This window comes from Daphnia pulex, chromosome 8 (assembly GCF_021134715.1).
Source record: "Daphnia pulex isolate KAP4 chromosome 8, ASM2113471v1".
Lineage (NCBI taxonomy): Eukaryota > Metazoa > Arthropoda > Branchiopoda > Diplostraca > Daphniidae > Daphnia > Daphnia pulex.
The window spans coordinates 2859349-2880584 of record NC_060024.1 but is presented as its reverse complement, the minus strand read 5'-3'; the positions used below and the strand labels follow the sequence as shown (position 1 = coordinate 2880584).

General features: G+C 35.4%; 1 protein-coding gene across 1 annotated transcript; it reads left to right on the top strand.

Annotated features, from left to right (window-relative positions):
- Nucleotides 1-1706: 1706 nt before the first annotated feature.
- Nucleotides 1707-19437, top strand: LOC124200356. The gene is made up of 6 exons (XM_046596565.1): nt 1707-1889; nt 1999-2162; nt 11118-11427; nt 13436-13634; nt 13695-13935; nt 19041-19437. The coding sequence occupies exons 2-6, from the start codon at nt 2008-2010 to the stop codon at nt 19267-19269; spliced, it is 1134 nt and encodes a 377-aa protein (XP_046452521.1). The 5' UTR covers nt 1707-1889; nt 1999-2007; the 3' UTR covers nt 19270-19437.
- The last annotated feature ends 1799 nt before the right edge of the window (nt 19438-21236 follow it).

Genomic DNA, 21236 nt, shown 5'->3' with positions numbered 1-21236 from the left:
CCTAATATTGTTAAGGACCTTCGTATATAAATATACATTAGGGATAAGCATGGTAGTTGACTAAAAACACGAAAAAACACGAAAAAAAATAATTTTACAACTGTCATATGTCTTACGGTCGTCCTACCTTGACTTTCGAATCAATTATCGGCTTTCATGATTACTTTAAAACTATAAAAAAAATATGGAAAATATTCTACGTTATCTCTTCTTCAAGCCGGTTTATTTTGTTTTATATTTACAATAGTTTTAATAAAATATATTCAATAATATACTATGACCCCTTCGTTTGGGGATGCATTTGCCAGAAAACGTAGGGGCTATTTGGCTTACATAAGTTTGCCTATGACAGCAGTAAAATTATTTGTGTTCGACTTTTCTCGTCTTTACCAGTCAACTACCATACTTATTTAACTTTCTTATCGATATTCCGTTTGGGGGTTCGATTATTGGGTTATTTTTTTTATTTTGAGTTTTTACTGTCAGTCAACGGAGAAAACAGGGGCCAAGTGATCCCGGTGGAGTGAAGAACTGACCTCGTAACTGGGGTCAGTTGCCTTATATTTTATTTTGTTTTTAAATCGGGAAATACCAAACCTAGATATAGCTTCATCAGTTTTAAAAAAAGAATACTAGTGAAGGGTCGAATTATTCTCTTTTTTAAGTCTTGGTGGAAATTCGTTGAAAAATAACAGAAGTATAGCAAAAAGAAAAAAAAAAGTGGTTCAGTCGTCCCAATCTCCCCTTTTTTGTTAGGGTGAACGAAAAATTTTCAAATAGTGAATCCCTCGGGAACAAGTGGTAATAAGGTGTATAAATGGGAATCTAAATTCTTTATTAGAAATAACACCGATCTGGTCTAAGGGGTTGAACTCGGATCTCAATCATCAATCTTCGAGCTTCTTTTATTGAGCTACTTCTGATATAATATAACTATAAAATAACTAATTGCTATAAAATGGGCATACAAATTATAAATTCGCTATATATAATGCTTAATTAATGTTTTGAGAAGAATTTTCTCTTGGATTTTATATATCGGCCGCTACATTGCGTGGCAAAATGAAGTCGGTTGATGGCAAAAATCGTTCGAAAAAATTTTCAATTTTCTTTCTTCTTTCTTAAGATTTTCAATGGTTCATATCTCTGCTAATAAAGGTCAAACAACAAAATGGAGCGAGATAGTTGTTGAGGGGAAAAAATCTTTCATTCTAAAAATAATTTTTTTTACGGCCTGCTTCGCCCAAAAACTGATGTAAAGACCTGAAAAAAATCCACAATTTCTGGTGGGCCCCCTTAGTATTTCATATATAACGAAAAAAAAAATATGGCATTTAGAAAATCGCTGATTTCACCATTCGGTTTTCCGAAAAATTCCGAACAAAATGGTTTATTCGGGAACTGGCTGCGATGCCTCAGTCACCGTTTCCCAAAAATTGAAAACCTCCAAAACCCCAAAATCCGGCCTCATTGAGTCGTGGACTCATTGTTAAATTTCCATAATATTTTTGTCAGGTAGCATTTTTTATAGTAGTGCTGTTTTTTCAGGTCTTGCGTTAAGTAGTTGCCAGATACTTAATTTTGTAAGGAGACCTATCATTGAAGCTGATGGCCCATTTTCAGTAGAAAAAAACAGAATATCTGGCCTTAATTAATTACCCAACAACGTACTTAACTACTGAAAACACTGAGAATTAAGTACATAGTAGCCACTGTTAGGGGGAACTATTACAGAGTCAGCCAGAAAACTATTCTACTTTAGTCATCACACAACAACTAGAAACTACGGATTACAAATCATCAACATCGTACATTTTAAAAAAATAAACTAACATTAAAGAGATATTTTTAGCTATCCTAACATCTTGCTTCAGAATTCAGAAGTTACAGTAAATTTTCTTAATTATACTTTATACTGTCACCCAGTTAGTTAAATAGCACCCATTCAATTTTTATTTGTAAAGATTACTCAAGGAATTGTCACCGAAAAAATACAAGATATTAGCAATGGGGAGTCATTTGATTAAACGAAACTTTCGTCCAGTGGAGATATACTACTGCATGTGTTTCTTCTACATTATCTTCCACTGTGGTCTCTTGTTTATTCTGTACTCACGTGACGGAAAAGAGAACAACGTTTCAAACATCGTAGCTGCATCTGTGTAAGAACAAATTCTTTACTTAAATTACATTATCAAAAGTGTTAATTATTATTAATGAGTTGTCGAAAATATAATAGCCTATATAGAGCAATTGAACGAAGGATAATACATTTTTTAAATAGAAAATTGTCATTTTAAAATCAAACTGATTTTAAATTGAAGTTATTTTAAATTAGTTTGGCAGCCAGGTTCAAAATTATTCAAAAAACCGTTTTCCTTGCTTGAATTTCGATCTTTCTAAGAATTAAAGTCTAGATATATCTAGACGGAAATCATGTCTAGAAACTCTGTTCAGTACAATCGACCTTTGTGCAAACGTGAAAACCCCGTTTATTTCGTCTCGCTTAAAATTGGTCTCCAGCGTTTAAAGACAATGGTCTTGCAATTGCTGAACAGTCATGTGTTTAAATTGCAGCCCATACCTTTTGTCTTAAAAATAACGGACAAATCTGTCCGTCAATAGCTCAAGACAGACTGTCTTCCAAAAAACACCCATCAGCATTTCCCCCTAGCCCCCGTTCAAGGGCAAAGTGACGGGTTTTTATTTTGTAGTGGGTGTGATATAATCCACCCAACCCCAAGTCAATTTCTTAAAACTAAAAATGGTCTTTCAGGATGATAGCTTATTACCCTCATTTGGGGTTTCAACCCCATAGGGGAGAGTTGTACTAGTTGACGCGATTTTTTGTTTTTTGGTCACCATACTTTGAAAAATAAACTTTCGAAACTCCCGATTATCTTAAAAGAAAGAAGGGACAATTAGCTATCTGCCTCGTATTTTTAATTTACAGAAACTCTCCTTTATTAGGCCTAAAAGTGAATGTGAAAACATAAAAATTAAAAGACGAGATGCCCCTTTGAAGGGGCACTTCGCTCCATGTATGGGGGCATGATATCCCATGTTATTCTTATGGACTAACAGTTCAAGAGAAGGTACATCAGTTAAACTATAAAAGAATAAATAACGTTACGATTCAAATGTAAATATTCTTTTTAGAAATATTGACGATACATGACGAATGTAAAAATGACAAACAAAAATGGCAATTAATCAAGACAGCTATGAATACTCAACACACAAAACCGTCTACTCTAAGTAAACACCATTTGCATGTGCCATACTCAACATTTCACACACAGACTTTGCACTGGTTATCGAGTAATAAAATAACTTCGTTCTCTTTCGAAAGCCGAACGTGCTGTATGAAGTGTTTCATGAACAAAACAAAATCTTGGTCTGACATCCAGCCAGACTTGTTGGCTGATCCAGCAGAACCGAGAGAGGCATCATTGAGAAAAAATTCCTTAAAATGAACTCTGAAAAAGAAACAGACATATTTCTTAGCAAAAGACCATATTTGAGTTGAAAAAATATTACCGTGGAAAGACAAAGAGTGGTGGAATGGACTTCCCTGTGGTAGATACTGCAAAGGCAGACGGGGAGGGACAATACATTTTTCTTGGGTAGCATACTGATAAGCCAATCTTCTCATGTCTGTGACTCTGTGGTAGGGATTCCATGATAAATGTCACTAGCCCTTTTGACGTAATTGCTAAGGTTGCTTTCTTGTTTGCTTCTGAAAACCTAGAGCGAACAAGAAAGAGTTAACATTGCAACACATATACAGTAAAACTCATTAGTGGATTTACCTTACGAGGTTTTTGGTAACCCCCTGTGATTGTAGTTGCTTCAGCCTCATCTTGAATTCCAGCAGCCAATATATTTTTAACATATCTCAGTAGAAATCTTTTTGTGATGGATGTTTCTTTGGAAACATCACATACTTTTTTTTCTCAGCAACAACTTTCTTGACAGCTTTCAAAATGTAAACATCTGGATACATACAACGTTCAGTTTTTCTAATATAATGCCTAACCATGTTACATTTAACAAAAATTGTCAGATTTTGGAGACTCACCATTTGACGTTAGTAGACGACAGAGATTTTGTACCTGCAATATGCCACCTCGTTGCCAGGCCAATTTGCCTCAAAAATAGGTGTCGTTAATCAAATTAATTTTTCAGTCACACCTCTAAGGAGCAATAATAAACTAAAATATGGGATTGAAAAAGGAAAGAACTTCCTTAAAGAATATTGTTTTTTGAAAATGTTATTCTATTTCTGAAATCCGTAAATTGAAAAAATCTGTCAAAGCTGATGACACGATTTTAAGGCGCCAAAATTATTGTTTCATTTATTACTAAACCCTTTGGACTTTTTTAATGATTTTTTTTAAAGGATGGAGATTCTCGGGTTGTATAAGCATGAATTTTTCCGACACTTAGATTTCATTAAAACTTATCTCAATATCGATAGTGCCAACATACACACTTCCCTAACTGCCCCGTTCTCCCCTACCCTAGTGACCTACATCAGTAGCATCCATCGCTAACAGATGAGCTATTTGGTTTATGAAAATGAATTTTAATCCGGGCCGATGCTAGGTACGTAAAGGGAATTACGGCTAGCATTTATTATTGAATAATTTTAATGTGATTAGCTCTAGAATTGCTGGACAAATGTCTAAAACGTAAAATGGAAAACAATTGTCTTTGCATTCGCAGGACATTTTTTAGGGAGGTCTTTCGTTGGATCTGTCGCACTCCCTGTCAATCAACCGACAGATTCCATCCTTTCAGTTAAAAATAGATGATAGGGGGATCAAAAGTTCGAAATGGGAGGAAACGGACAGCAAAGGGTTTAGGGAAAGATTTTTTAATGAGTGGGAGCCATGGTGGAAAAAAGTTGGTAGGAAAAAGGTGAAAGCGTGTTAAATGTGGGTTGAATGCTATTGACACCTCCCTCTCCACTGTCCACATGCATCACCCATCATTTTTAAAAAATGTCTTGCTTAGCCGTTAAATTTACTGATTGACGGCCCAATCATTATCCTGTCTTTTTCACCATCCTAAAATAACTGTTAGAGGTCTAGTTCATTAGTCCACTAAGATTTAAAAGCCATTGGTGCGCATATGCATGGTAAATAGTTGAAACGATAGTTAACTTGAGATTGAAAAATATAAGTCCCTATTTATTGATATATAGTACTATATATTCTTAACTCCGCTCTAAATATGAAATGGAATGATAGCTAGTCAGTTGAAAACTGAGCAAGATATTGAAGAGCTAGGAGTTCTCAGGTTCGTACCTGAGTAAATAAATATATAAGAATGAAATTGACTATTTTTTCTCATAGACAGTTAGTTTTTCAAAAGGAATTAAAAAATCTTAGGAAGGAGGTCAAGGCGGTAGGTGGTGAGATGATAAGGAAGAGTTTGTTTTTTTTTTCCTTTTCGCACCTTTTCTTTTTTGAACAAAGAATCAATGTATGGACAATGAAACTTTCTAGAATGCGTTTAACACGTAATGTGCGGGCACATGCACAGAAATGTTTTATTTTCATGCTGAAGAGTTTTTTAATAGGTTTGTAATGCATGCTCAAAACAAACTTTTTTTCTCTTAAAATGTGAAATTCATTAGTATTTATGTATCTGACGTATGATTCTATTGGATTAAAAATTTTTGGCAAAAACGGCAAAAAGAAAAAGATTGTCAATTTTAGTTTAATTTCATCGACGTTATAAAATGGGAAGCATCTTAATAAAACGAACAAACTAACAAAAAAACAGGTTGAATTCACAAAATGTGAGTGTAAAACTCAATAGGCCTTTGTTGTTCATTCTTTCCAACATTTTTAACCAAATTGCTATAGAAAATTTTGGAAGTGAATTTCTCGATTGCAAACTGTGACCGGTTATTTTCACACAGAAGTTTTGAATTGAAATTCTTGTGGGTAACTTTCATAAAGACTCTCTAGCAGATGAGAACCCTAAAACAATAAATGGTCATGTTATGATTTGCACATAATCTTACATTGACAGGCAATCATAAAAAATCATAATCTTACTTCCTATTGCTCCTCACTTGGCTTTTAAAGCCGGAAGTTGAAGATTTGGTGGGATGGGTGATCTGGCGTCATTCCACAGCTTCAGTTTGAATGCTCTTGCTGACAATTTAATTGTTTGCTTAGATGGTGGTGATTGTTGGAAGTCGGTGTCCGTTTCTCGGCAAGTTAGCCGGTAGCACTCCTCGGCTATCTTTAATCCCATTGGTCTCTTGGGATTGATGCATGCAATGAGCTCAAGATTCTTGGTCAATGAGAAAATGCTAAGATTTGCCAGCTGCAGTCCATAGAGAAACTTCCTATGGTATACAAAGGAGAAGGAAGAGTGAGCTTCGATGACTAGCTCAGATTTAGAGAAGTCCAAAAAGTTGCTGTTTTTCTGCATCAGGGCCTCGTGTATGGAGCACTGCACGGCTTGTTGTAGAGTTGCGTGAACTGGGAGTGACTTGTTGAATATTTTCTGGATTCCTGCAGAGGATGCCGTTACCACACCAAAACTTATCGATTCTCCCACTTTTTCGCCGTGGAGTAGAGCCGCAAAACGCCCGGATCGTCTAGGCAAAGTGGTATTTCATTTGCTTCGATCGTGAAGGTGGAGCAAAGCTTCCAAGGGGGAACAATAGAGGGGATGAGGCGCGCTACAATCTCCACGTTTGCCAGCGAGTTGGGGTTGGGCACTCACTTCCTTAACCATGTGACAGTGGAGGTAGAAAAATTTCCAAACAAAATTGAGAGATATCTTGTTAGGGAGATTTTAAAAAAGCGCAGGTCAAGTGATATGTTAGACAGTTAGTTTAGTTAGTAGAGTAGAGTAGTTATTGGTAGACAGATGTTAGTTTAGACAGAATAAAAAGCGCCTCTGCTGACGCTGTTTTGAAAGAATTCGTAACAGCTATGATGAGAGAACGCTGGAAAGCCTTTTTTTTGCTTTACTCCCCTTTTCAACTGCAGATAGGAAGCCCATATTGAGCATCCAAACAATCAAAACAATATTCGTACAAAATGATGGGCTCAATGGTGGTGGAGACTAGCATTTTCAGCCGACGTTGGTCAATGCCTCAGGTGGCACGCAGGTAGTTTTTAGAGCAAAGAACGATCGCTTTGCAGCAAGTATTTGTGCTTGAGACATGAGTAGCCTATTTTAGTCGGTGATCGAGGGTAAACCCAAGAAAGTTGGTCTCAGTCGATGGATAGATGCAAGCTTCGTTGATGAACAGATGGTGATCGACTTAGTCGTTAGGCGATGAGCGCTTTGAAAAAAACATGAGAATCGACTCTTCCGAATTTAAACTCATTTTTTTTCTATAAACCAGTCCAAAATACAATTGCAGATAATCAGGAGATTTTTCTTTGCAATTTTGGAGTCCTTGTGTGAGGTGGCGACGGTGAGATCGTCGGCGTAGGAAATAATACGGAACGGAAAAGGGAACGATAGCCCCAGAATGTCATCAATCAGAAAGTTCCAGAAAAAAGGATAAAGAACCCCGCCCTGTGGACAGCCTAAGTTTAAGTTTTTAGACAGGGTCGAATCGTTGTGCGAAAAAATGTCTGTCCTGTTCGAGAGGAAAGTGCGAACAATGCAGACTAGGTAACGGGGGCAGCCGCGCTTGATGAGTGCGGCAAGAATTACTGGGTGCCAGGCCATGTCAAATGCGCCTTTTATGTCTAAGAATGCGCAGGCTGTCACTTGTTTGCCCTGAAAACCACTTTAAATATAGGAGACAAGGCAGTGGCAGGCACATTCGGTTGACCTTCCGGAAGGTAAAAAATAACATAGAGTACATGACAATGCGTACACTATTTAGAAAATTTCTGTCGTCGTCTGCTGGCTCTAAATCGTGCACCGAGGTCAATAAGCCCCTCTCCCTACGGGGAGGAATTGATCAAATACACAGTAGATGAAACGATACATACAGTATGCGTACAAGGTGATGCGTACACGATAAAGACTGGCCCGCTGTTGATAGCTAATTTTTGTCCTCTTTTTAAGCATTGCGGGGATAAAATATATTGAGAAATAAAGAAGTAGGGCACAAAAATAAAAAAGCGTCAACTATGCCAACTTTCCCCTACCTATAATAAGAAACAGAATTGTATAAAAATATTTTTTTCTAGAACAAAAAACAATTCTTACCTTTCCAGATTATGAAATTAAAACAGACGTCTACACCAATTTTCTTTTGAAATGAAACTTATCGTCTACTTCACAAACATAATTTGAACACAAATGACAAAAAAAAAGGTGTCTAGAAGATTGAGATAAAGATTACCGGACGTTTCGGCATCGACTAGTAGGATACTCACATTCGGCCTTTCGTTCGTTTTCATTAACCTTTCGTTACTGTATTTTTACAAATTTGGCACTAGTTGGTATGATAGGGGAAATGCGTTTTATTTCAGAAAAAATTAAAATTATGTCAGGGGTACCCATGGGAGAAGTTGCAGCGGAAAACAAAATATCCCCCTTGCGGGTGTGTTGTAAATTATTTAGGAAAATTGAAAAAGGGTAGCTTTTTATTATTAGAATAACTTTTCTGTTGTGTTCCTCTCAATAATATAATAAATACAAAGTAAAGAAAGTTAAACGACTTTCAAACGAGACTAATTGGGGATTTTTTGGGTATTCCGTTCTTATGCAGCATTTATTTTAAATTTATGGATACCAGCATATGACCTTGTTAACACGGTGAAAAACTTCGTCGCGAAAAGTTGATATGTATAACTACTTTATTCATTAACAAATAGTGATGTTCATAAAAGTCATTTAAATTTGAAACATACGTTAACTGATACATTAATTATGAAAACATGTATTAAAAATAATAAAATATATATAGTGAGACCCCCATTTCTTTTACAAATTTTCAATTAAAAATTTCTATACGATCCCACTGACCGATTTTGTCCGGTTTAAGGAACTTATTTAAAAGTAAATAGAAATAATTCAATTAAAAAAAATTAGAATTACAATTTGTTCTAGGCATAAATGATAAAATGACTTCATTCGAACACTCAACTAAAATTGACACCTAGTGGATTGGTGCCGAATCTGTAAAAAAAGTTGCCGTATTGTCACTAGATAGTGCCGAAAGTTTTTTTTACAAGTCAGTGCTGAATTCAAATTTGGGCTAAAAGCCAAACACAGTTCCCTGCAATATTGATAGGGTGCTTTTGGAAAAAAATCGTAATCAGATTTTTTGAGGATACTGTACAAAGACCTGTTTCTTTTTTATTAAAGCTATTGAGCTTATTGTACTTAAGTATTTCTTTGTACAGCTACCATTCGTTTCCAATCGCCGATTTCTTTCTTTTTATATACGTTACTGTGATTGTTGCCTCATTGGGTCTCAGGCTCAGAGGTATAGCAGTGGCTTACGAAGTCAACGAACTAGTGTCCAGACCTAGAATAATAAAAGCAGCTATAGCATAAGTTAAAACAGGTGGAATTTAGCAAAATTTGTTGACACATCATAATTATTTTCAACAATTAAACATCTAAAAAATCGTGTAAAAAATTAACGTAATACAAAGATTTATTACTAACAACAAATTCAAATGGAATTCATTTATATCAAAATACAAAATGGCAAATGTAAGTCTGTTAAAAATTTCAAAATAGATCCGATTATTTCGTGACCCAAAAATAGAAAGATTAAAATTCTGCTGAAAAAGAAAAAGCAATAAAAAACTATAATAAAACTCTTTTTCAACTAGTTCACTTTGCGTCAACTCGAACTGAATTGTCTTTTGACGCTAAATTTTTTATCGGGACAGTGGAATCATTTTTAACGATTTTGAATCGGAATTCATTTCTGTTCACAAAACCGAATAGTTATCGAGAAGAATCCTCCACGGGAATGTATTCCAACTTTGGTCGGATTTTTAACCTATTATTGAAACGGAAAATTATTTCCCACAGTCAAAGCCCTTTTATTCTGAAAATTTTAGGTGAATACCCGAGGAGAATTTTCCCGTAGCGAAACGCGATTGCAATACGTTTTTTATAGAACCAAATAAAATGCCTAACAGAGTGTGTTTTTAATGTATTTCTTATGAATTTAAAATGAACTAAAATAAGATGCTGACTTGATTGGTAAAGATGTATGACCGGTAGAAATAGCTTCTCTTTTAATCATTTTTTAAAGCGATCCTTATTCTCAGTCATAGTGGGCCTATTTTTCCCTTTTATTTTTGAGTTTCAAAAAGAAATTCTGAAATCAATTTAAAATAAATCTGAAACCTTATCTATGTGACAGAATAAGCGGGTTGATTAACGTTATTACGGTCACCGTACTTTACCAAAGCTCAAACCATGATGAGTGAAATTCACACATTGACGTCTCGTTATTCATGTTAGTTAGCCAATTTCCGTCTTTATTTTTCCATTAACATATTCACCTTGATCTTAACTATAAACTTTTTTTGTAACAAATATTGTTTTCGCTTCACAATTATAGTATATTTGAAAAATTAACAAATTTCCGTGGTTGCTTAGCCATTTTTTTTTTCCATAGCTCGATCTTCCCAGCGGCTCAGCCTTACACGCGTCCCCCCCTCTACCTATGCAAATGCTAGTGCTGCAGTAGGAAATGAAACAATGCAAGAAATACTGTATTACTTTTGCATTTAAATTCTCTTTTTTAATGTTAAATATACCCCTGCTCACGATACATCAGCACCCTAATTTATAAATGTTGTTAAATCGGTTGGCCATCGATCAGCGGCGACAGATGGGGTTGGGCTGGCCTTTCACTTTTTTTCTTACCTTTCCTCCTTCAAATTAGAAATGTCCAAAAACCACGTTGTTTAACCATCCCTTTTAACGAAACGCATAACAATACGAGAAAATTCTTCTCGGGTATGATAACAGTTTTTTTTATCATTTCTGAATTAACCCAAAATTTTGCTCAGTGACATAATTTTCAGATATTATAATTAATTTGTATTTTTTTACTCATTTAAAGAAAAAGAAGGCAACTTCAAACTCTTGTTTGTGTTAACGTATCAACCGCTTGTTTTATAAAGAAAAACTTTAACAATTAATTGCAGGACAAACATTTCGGTAAACGAATTGCCGTTCTGTGTAAATCGACTTCTTAACCGACAAGATTACCATTATGATGAATGGGCAAAAGGGCTCAACGACAACTTTCAGTTGATTTCAAAAATTAAATTGGAATCATGTAGGTTATTATATTACACAACTAAACCTATAGTTTCCTGTCTAGATCAGATTTATCAAGAGCGTATTACTGAAAATAAATTTTTCTACGCGAATGGAACAAAACCGCCAACTGAATTGCAGTTCGTCTTCATGGGAGATTCAAGAATTCGACAGCAGTATTTCAATTTCATAAAGGTGTGTATATATAAGTTTTTATTCATGTAGTCATATCGTTGTGTGGTCATTGGGAGTATTTTTACAGATATAGATCTTTCCATTATACAAATATATGTGCACTGTTAAAAAACAGCGTTTTTCTTTATGGAATTATAACGAAAAACGATACATTCTTTTCTTTATCGTAAAAAAAGTAGAAAATCACACCAGTAAATGCCAGTAAATTATTTTTATAATTTTGATATTGAAATGTTGCGAAAAATTACTTTTTGAAAGAGAAGTACCAAATATCGTTTTTTGGTAGGGACGTACCGATTTTTTATGGACGTACCAAATTTTTTAATTTTCGATAGGGACGTAACGAAATTTTTTTATTTCCGGTACCAACATCCCTCATTTTTGCCCTGTTTGAATTAAAAGGGCAGTCTAGTTGAAAATTTTTGCCGATGTTGCCCAAACACTACCCAATTAGACTGATATTTCGAACTGTCTCATTACCATGACAATTAAGCGTTTAACAATCTATGGCAAAACTTCCCGTAATCTAACTGTCAGGTTTCTTGTCTGTTAGGTCATCTAGTTCCACAGCGAAATGAAATGTGGGATTATTTTAAAGCGATCTTCGAGTCAAGGCGTCCGAAATAGGGGAGAGTCGGCATAGTTGACGCTTTTTTTAGTTTTTGAACCCCCACTTCTACATTTCTCAATATTTTTTATCACCGCTAGGCTCAAAAAAGACAAAATATTAGCTATAAAAGCCATATTTTTAGATTATGAAAAATCTGTTTGTTTCAATCCAAAAGCGCTTAAAAATGAAGGTGTGTGTTTCAAGTCATGGGGAAAATTGCTCGTGTAAGTGGGGTAGATTTGCCCATGTAATTATTATGTGCGAATAGAACACCTGGTGATAACTTCATGAACTAAATTTTCCAAAACTTTTTTCCTATCTCTAACCAAGCAAGACCATTTTTCACGGGAAAAAGTGGGTTTGTTAATATTGCATTTTCAACCAATAATCTTGTCAATAAAAATAAATAAAATTTTTTTTCTAAAAGAGGAAAGAATTTTATTTTAAAAACTTATTTTTTCTAAATATTAGGTTAACTAGGGAAGTCTACAAAAGAAAAAAGAAAACGAAATGGACGACACGATTTAGGTCAAAAAAATTACTTTATTTGTTGTTCCCATAATACAGTACCCACCAAACTATTAGGTACACCTTTTTTCAGTGCATTCTTATGGCACTACGTGTCTTAGAAAAAATGCAAATACTACCCGAAAGGCTTGGGCTAGATTTTTTTTTCTTTTTTTCCTGAGTAGATCTAATGATGATCTTCATTTTTTACACACACAAAATTGTTTTAGGATTAACCACCATGGCGTTACGGTATCGTTCACTTTATTAGGTACACCCGTTTTCCCTCATATGTGCCGTGTTAAATACGGCGTTTTCAAAAATATCCAAAAAATTCTAAAAATCAAGCTAAAATCTTTTTTTTTTTTGTGCCAAAAGATGCAGAATTCTTCACCCTTTACGAATTTAAAGAATGATTTACAATAAAACCAACTCAGAGAACCCTTCCCTATACCTCAAAGTTTTCCACTTCAAAATTTGTACTTTTTACAACAAACTTGCACTTTCGCCATCAGAGGGCACCAAATTTCGCCAAATTTTAATCACTCATTCTTTAAATGTAACCCTTTCATCCCTCTTTCAGAATCCAAAGTTCAGATGTTCGAGAATTTCGTTTGGCGTAGCCCTTTTGTCTGTTCACTCCTTCGCTTTTCCATTCTTTCCTAGGTATCAAGTCCCATTTGTATCGATATACAAGTCCTTGATACATAAAAATCAGGGAAAAACCAAAGGAGTGCACAGAAAAGGGGGCAAATATACGGCAAACGATAACGCCCCCCGTTCCCACTTAAAGTAAATGGCAAGTCAATTTTTCCTGCTGTGATTGGTCATTTTTGGAATTGCGTTATCAAGTCATTTCCTGTATAAACAGTTTTTATTAATATATTTCAGGAACTTCCAGACTACGATAAAGAAACCCAGCCTGATCCTATGTCTTTGAAATGGAAATATGATATGGAATTCACTAGTGAGCTACTTAGATTACGAGTTTCTTTTTTATCGCGACCTCTTCTCAATGAAAGTGTAATTGATACCTTACGCCATTGGGCTGTATCAACACAATCTGAAAGACCCTTCTTGATTTTATTAAGTATACAATAAACTCAGATAGCCTACGTTTCACAGAACAACGGAATGATTTTTATTTAAGGTATTGCAGTCCACCATATGCTACAAGAAAATGGTGGTGACTTCAGGCTTTATCAAAAGAAGCTCATACAACTTGCGCCTCTCCTTGGCCAGCTGAGCAAAGTGAGCAATATTATTTGGCTGAATCAATATCCAACCGTCGATCAATACGACGACAGCACCAACAACGGACTAGGCCACAATACAGACATACATTCTGAAAAGATTCATGCATATAACAAAGCAATTCGACATATATTAAAGTAAGTAAAGTAAGTTTCAAGAAATTTAAAATTTAACAAAATAATGCCAAGTCAAATTATTCAATCGCAAAAAACAACAAAAAAAAATTATTTGCACAATATTTTTACTATGGATTCTTCTTGTTAGCTAGATGAGTTCTGCCATAGGAAACATTTTCCGCTCAGCAGGAGTTGCTCCTTTTTCGATACGCGTTTTTTAGATTTATTTAACATTTAACCTATAATTTTTTTCTTAAAAAAAATAAAATGGCAAAAAGAAAGAGAAAAAGTTTCTCTTTCTGGGCAAAAAAAATATTAATTTGTCATTTTCAAACGATTTTTTTAAAGATGGAAATATTATAGACCATAACTGGTAATTTTTCAACATAATCCTGTTATGGCAAAATGAGGAAAAACAGGGGGTGCTAGCTTCATACCGAAAAGCGCTGGTAGAAAATCACAACAGGTAACTGTTTCTACCACTGCTGTAGTAAAAACGAGTAAAATGTGCTAAAAAATGGAATTTCCACTTTCTTATAAAGAAGTAATATACGAAATATTTTCACGAGCGGGTTAACGCGGATTTCACACTGCTGTGACCGAAGAGAGTTGTAGTTCTACGTAACTGGCTCTGTTTTAGCACGAGACCAGACTCCCGAAAAGTACAGTACCCACGCCAGGTATTGGATCACCCCGGTCCAAAAGTAGTGTTTTAACCCGCGCGAGATAGGCCTTACGGTGTCTCGCGCGGGAATTTGTTTAGTGGACTTAAATAGGAGCTACGAGTTTCATTTTTTTTCCTCAGGAAGACAAATGAATACTCTAAATCCATGATTTTGTATTTTAAAGAAGATGATAGGGATCTGTATTTTATTGTATCGATTTTAAATATTGGATCACCAAAAATATGTCGCATGGCCGAGGGATTTGAGGGTGGCAAAACTTGGAGGAAATCTTTGTTTCAGAATCCTCCCCTTTGTCCACCATATCCTAAGGCCATGCCGAAATTAGGGAAAGGCCATGGGACATATTTTTGGATGACACTATCAGTAATACCCCCACGGTCTTACAATTGATCAAAATCAAGTGTAGTTTTGTTGAAAGTATATAAACCAGGAAACTTGTTCGGATTAAGTATGGTGTTTGCCAATAAGCTATGTGTGCCTAAGGCCTAAGGCCTAAGTCTAAGGTTCTACCAATGAGACATTTCATTTATTTTTGTTAATTAAGTGAAATGAAATATTTCGTTACGATCCGGAAATTCGCAACACGTATGTCAGGCAGCCTGACATACGTGTTGCGAACAGGCTTAACAATAACATTTGTCGAAAATTCTAGCACCGATTTCAGTTAAGTTTTTTATCGTGGTCTATTTGATTCAATTAAAATTATTATATTTAGACAAACATAAAACATTGATGAAAATATTTTTTATGTTGATTAACAGTTTTGAACTGAAGTCAAAATTTTCAGGCAGAAGGAAAATGGTTTTTACATCTCAATATTTTGATTTCTCAAATCAAAATATCTTAATATATTTCCATTGCACCATACCTGATGCCTTAAGCAATTCGATTCAGAATTAAAAACTGCATCGAATAAAAAAATTATTTTTTAAAAATATTTTTTTCCGCATTTCGAATTTTTGTCCGGGGAATTCTCATTTTATGCGAACATTCGCATTTTAAGCAAGAATTCGCATTTTAAGCGAACATTCGCATTCCGGATTTCGGATTTACCCACAAACGCCATAAGAAAGCTTAAAAATAAAAACGAATTCCGAATCCGCTGTTTTCAAATCGTATATCAAGAATTGCTTATCGGTAGATGTTTCAACTGCATTGTTAAAAATCTTTCCGCATAACGATTATTTACCTAATGGAATTTCACTTAAAAACGGAGATTTTTCATCCTTTAAAACATTTCGAAGTTAACAGACCAAAAGGTTTGCACCCCAGAAAACGGTGTAGCCTCACCGGAAATTGGCGCTAAATACGCCAAAAACCATTAACAACGGCCCGTTGTCAATGGTTTTTAATTCAAATTGGTTTTTAACTGTAAATTGTTTTTAACGCAATGAATCGTCTGAGCTAAATTAAAAATGAAAACCTGTAATATCATTATTTTGTTATCTATAAAGTAAAGTATTGGTTATGTAACTGCCATATTTATTTGGTCTAGAAATTCATTCTATTACTATAAGGGCATTTGTCATTATTTGGGAACGCTGTCACTTTTGTACATTTTTCAATTGTTAATTACTACTTTAATCAACATGAAGTTAAAAAATTGATTGTCAGCGATATTCAGCTTTTTACAGCTTCATTTATTAAATTGCATAAACTGCTACGTAAATTGATAAGAAATAAAATTTTCATAGTCCGAAAAAACTTCTGGAGAAATAATAAATACTTATAATTTCACGATTTTAATAATAAATGATTAGTAGAGGGGTTAGTGAGGTTGTCTAAAAAAATTGGAGGCTGGTTCAAACCTCAGGGTTCATCTTTTATTTTTGTCTGAAAATGAAGGTAAAATACTTAAACAACTTTAGGGGCCCTTCCAAAAAAATTATTTTTCGGTGTAAATAACTCCAATTTAGCAGAGTCCCTCTCTCTCCCCAAATTTCATCTAAAATTGGTCCATTTTTTAACAGTTTGGAATGCAAGAGATAAGAATTCAATACGTGGTAGTTGCTAAACATTTTCTTGTCATATTTTTCTACTATTACACTTTAACGTGAAATTAAGCATGAGCAACATTTTCACGTATAGTAAAATAATTTTTTTTTTCAAGTATTACATTGTAATACTATACAATACTTTTTGCATGATGAAAATTATTTCCGTATTTTGGATTTGATATTTCACGATCAAGAGACCCATTAAATTGCGAAATTCACTCGTTATATTTTCCACCCTTAATTCGGGTCAAATTTATAAAAGTGAATATTGGTAAAAATTCGAACCATTAGTTTCCGATTTATGGCAGGTATACACATGCTTTCGCAGAAAATCCGAAAACCGTTATTACAAAGTAAAAATTTGCAACCCCACTTTTCAAGTGTACCCCAAAAGTGTGCGTTTCGTGCTGTCATTTTCGTTCTCTTCGATCACACTTTCAAAAAGTGGGATTCCATCACTTCGGGTAATATTAGTGTGGAGGTGAACTTAGAAATTCCTTCGTACAAATTCGTGCGCAAAACCTTGGGTTTGGGCTTTTGTCGATCGAATGACTCAAAGGTGGGAATTTAAACAATGCAACTCTCTTATGACTAAACGGAAACGATCAAGGTATTAAGACAGAAAAAAAACAAAAATAGGGGAAAACTCCCAGGGGATGATATATGACAGGGGATTAAACGCGTAGGAAAGAATTTTGCAACGGATTTTCGAGTTTTTCCAATGGGTCAGAATTGAATAAGGGAAATAAGATTGTGATCAAATTTAATTGGCATAATTTTCATGAAAAATAAGCATTCCATACTAAAAAACCACCATTGACCGTATCTGTTGATTGAAATATCTCTCTATTTAAAGTTTCTAATAAAAGCCTTATCAGTTCAACTAACAGTAGTAAGTTTCGTGTTTAACACGAGCCTCCCGCATTCAGTCAGAGCTTCTTCCGATGGACTACTGGTAATATTAGTTAAATTGCTGATTATTATTCCTGAGTAGTCCTACTTTTGCATTTGTGATAAAATTTTTGAATTTGCCACTTACACACTGTTAAAAATGGATCCGATTTTAGGGACTAAAAAATACTGAAAGTAAATTCTGCTGAGAATAACAAAATTATTGAATTAGCTCAAATTACTTATGAATTTCAAAAACTAATCAAGTGAAATAGATAAAACCCATCCCTGAAAAAAATAAAATGATTATATTTGATCAAATCGTTCCATCGTATCGGCTGTTCTCTCATAAGAACTACATGGAAGAGCAACTTTCCGTTGTAATAGGGGCATATTAAGACATTCTTGATTTCGTTTTATAACTTCATGGTAACTACTAAAAATTTAAAAAATGTATATTCAAAAAGATCAAAAGAAATAAAAAAAGTATTGATGGAGGGAAATGGGAGAGAAAATTTAAAAAAGTAGGGCCCGTACCCCGTACCCCGTACCCCGTACCCCGTACCCCGTACCCCGTACCCCGTACCCCGTACCCCGTACCCGTACCAAGCTCCCCTATTAATTTTCAACCGTTGAAAATGCTTCACTTCAAAATGCAATCACTTAAGGGTGGAATAATTATATGATTTTCGAAATAACTCTTAACAGTGCAAACTTAAATCAACTCAACGTAATTCTAACATCCGTTGGATCAAGTGTGCATAATTGATTGTGTTGCGTACCAAAAATTTATTATGTGCTATTCAAAATCTAGGGAATTATTCGTTTATTCCGCCGTTGACAATCCCGAAAATGCAGTAACCGTTCTAAACAGTGATTGATTTCAATTTTAACTCCTTAATTTTGGGGATTTCTATTACTAATTTTTGGGGGTTTTCTTGAGACACGCCAATTAAGTTTAAAAACCACGAAAATTTTGTTTAAAGTCAAAATTCATTAGAACCCGTTAAATTCGTGGTTTGCATCACCGAAAATACTGTGAGCGTTTTTACATTGGACACAATTACCATCATCGTAAAATATTATGGTTACAGCTTACAGGTCTACTTCATTAGTTCACAAAGATTAAAAAAGTTCTGCATTATCATGAAGGAAAACTAGTTGTTAAAATTACCTTAACAATGACCAAAGAACTAACACTGTTATATCATTGTACTGCATTAGGTATGATACAAAGTCAAGTTAGTAAAACTCTCTTTAAGTACGAGCTGCGCAAAAAACATGTTGATTAAGTATGTTACCTTCACTGTGGATACAACGGTTGGTTAAGCAGAAAAAATTTTACGTAATGCTTAAAAAAGCGCAAGTGTAGTCCAAGATTATTGATTTTTTAGTTCTTCATGAGGATACAAGTGGTCCGTGATTCAGGTGCATTTGAATCGCGCGAATTATTTTTTAAAATACTTTCTGAAATGCTTTGAAATTTAGTAGACGATATCCCAAATACTCTTGAGGTAATTAACCTATACACATTTTAATATGATAACTTTAGGAGTGAAAAAAGCGTTTCCATTTGGGATTCAAGTAATCCATTAGTCGAGGAATACGTTCGCAGTTGCGCTGTATATCCCCTTAGAGAAGCCGTGAAGGGGACGTTCTCTCTTCAATATATTGCCTGTGAAGACTACATACATTCTGGTAACGCTGCTCTTTCTCAGGCCACTCAACTACTAATAAATGACATTTGCAACAAAAAATTATACAAAGAAAATAATGAATAAATACATATATTAATGCTGATGGATAATTAGTTTCTAGGATTATATTAATGCAAAATTTACTATTTTCAACGGGGGGTTGTCAGTTCCCAGAATCTTCGTTCACTCTGGTCCGCCCTGGCCAGAATCTCCCTATCTCTCTTCTCATAGAATCCTATAGAATCTTTCAGAATCTCTAGAATCTCTTTAGAATCCTGAATCATCGTGCACCCAAATCTTGAGTTGCCAACCCCTCGATAATCAACTAAAAACCACATTCATATTATCCCTCTAGTTTTCTGGATCACAAATTCTTAAAATTGGAAGTTAAATATAAACATTATACGAATTCAACTGCTGCCCAGTTTTGTACTTGTTGGTCGCAGTTGGTGCTGAATGGCTGGTTACGTCAAATATATAAGAATGTCAAGCTGTTTTTAGGTGTTACGTAAAATGTTATCAGTTTTAGCAACCGTTCTGTGGAATACAACTAGTTTTCCGTCGTGAAAATGTTGTTGCTGAAACCTTTAAAATTTTACGTGACGATTAAAAAAGGCTCTAGCGTAGGCCCAGGCCCACGAGAGGCCATCTACCGTTCACCCTAAAAACAAAGATATTAGTAAACAGACAGAATGTGACAACATGCAAATTGAATGAAAAAACTGAGAAGGTAAACCTAATGCTGGCTGTTTAAAAAGTGTGGGGTGACATCTGTCTCGCCCGTTGGATCTAAATGAAGTGATAAAGCGCCAACACTATCCGGAGGTGAAGTTTTTTTCCACGCTTGACGCGACGTCGGGGTTTCTGCAGGTCAGTCCCCTGTAGGAAGAATCCAGGTTTGTAATTACCTTCTCCACTCCGTTTGGCATATAGGTTTTTTTCTTCGTCTGCCGTTCGGTATTTGCTCAGCCCCAGAAGTTTATCAGCGCTGTTAAAGAAATTTAGGATGGAGAGCTGCAACCCGAAGCTGATTCCGGCTGACCCGCACACTCAACTCAGCTCCAACATGTCGGCAAAAACAGAGAAAGAAAGTGATGATATGAAGAAAGTGCCGTACCGTGAAGCTGTTGGGTCGTTACTCTACTTAGCAACTACTACTCGTCCGGATATAGCTTTGCAGTAGGGCAAGTGTCACAGTTTTGTCAGAACCCGGGCTATGGACAGTGGAATGCTGTGAAAAGGATCATCTATTACCTATCAGTAACGCCTAATCATGGACTTCAATTCAAGGAAAGCAGCTGTAGAGATGTCATCGGGTACAGTGATGCTGATTTCGCGAGAGACGTGGATAATAGAAAATCAACTACAGGGTATATCTTCCTATTATGTGGTGGACCTATAGTGTGGGCGAGTAGACGTCAAAGGTGTACGGCCCTCTCGACGACAGAAGCTGAATATATTGCTGGGTGTGAGGCCTCGAAGGAAGCATTTTGGATCAGTCGTCTTCTGAAGGAGATTGGGCGAGTAGAACCTCCACCCATTTCTCTGTTTTGTGATAACCAGAGCGCCATCCACTTAGTTAAGAATCCTGAGTTCCACCAAAGAACGAAGCACATTGACATAAAGTATCATTTTGTAAGAGAAACACTCAATAATGGAGTAATTGATCTACACTATGTAGGAGCAAAGGACAAGGTTGCGGATGTATTTAAAAAAACTCTGGAGTTTGGTCATTTCAAGACCATGAGGCAGAGAATTGGAATAGTTGACGTAGAAAAGGACTCAGTTTGAGGGGAGGTGTTGAGAATAAACATGAGTGTATTCCAACTAAGTCCTTCTCCCCTTTGATCCACCAGATGGAACTGTTGCCGATCCCCCTGTGCCAAGTTTCCTATCTACAGTTCTGTTGGTTTACCTGCTGTCATTACCATGTAATCTCTGTCTCACTCTCTCTACATGTTTTGTATGGTAAAGTTATTCTTATTCAATACAGCTAACTGGTAAACCTGCTGTCTTCTGTTCAGTGTATTCCCTATTAACTATCTGGTACA

Coding starts and splice junctions, on each gene's coding strand:
- LOC124200356 (XM_046596565.1), top strand. CDS start 2,008: ATGGGGAGTCATTTGATTAAACGAAACTTTCGTCCAGTGGAGATATAC. Junction 11,428..13,435: donor AGTATTTCAATTTCATAAAG/GTGTGTATATAT, acceptor AATATATTTCAG/GAACTTCCAGACTACGATAA. Junction 13,936..19,040: donor GCAATTCGACATATATTAAA/GTAAGTAAAGTA, acceptor TGATAACTTTAG/GAGTGAAAAAAGCGTTTCCA.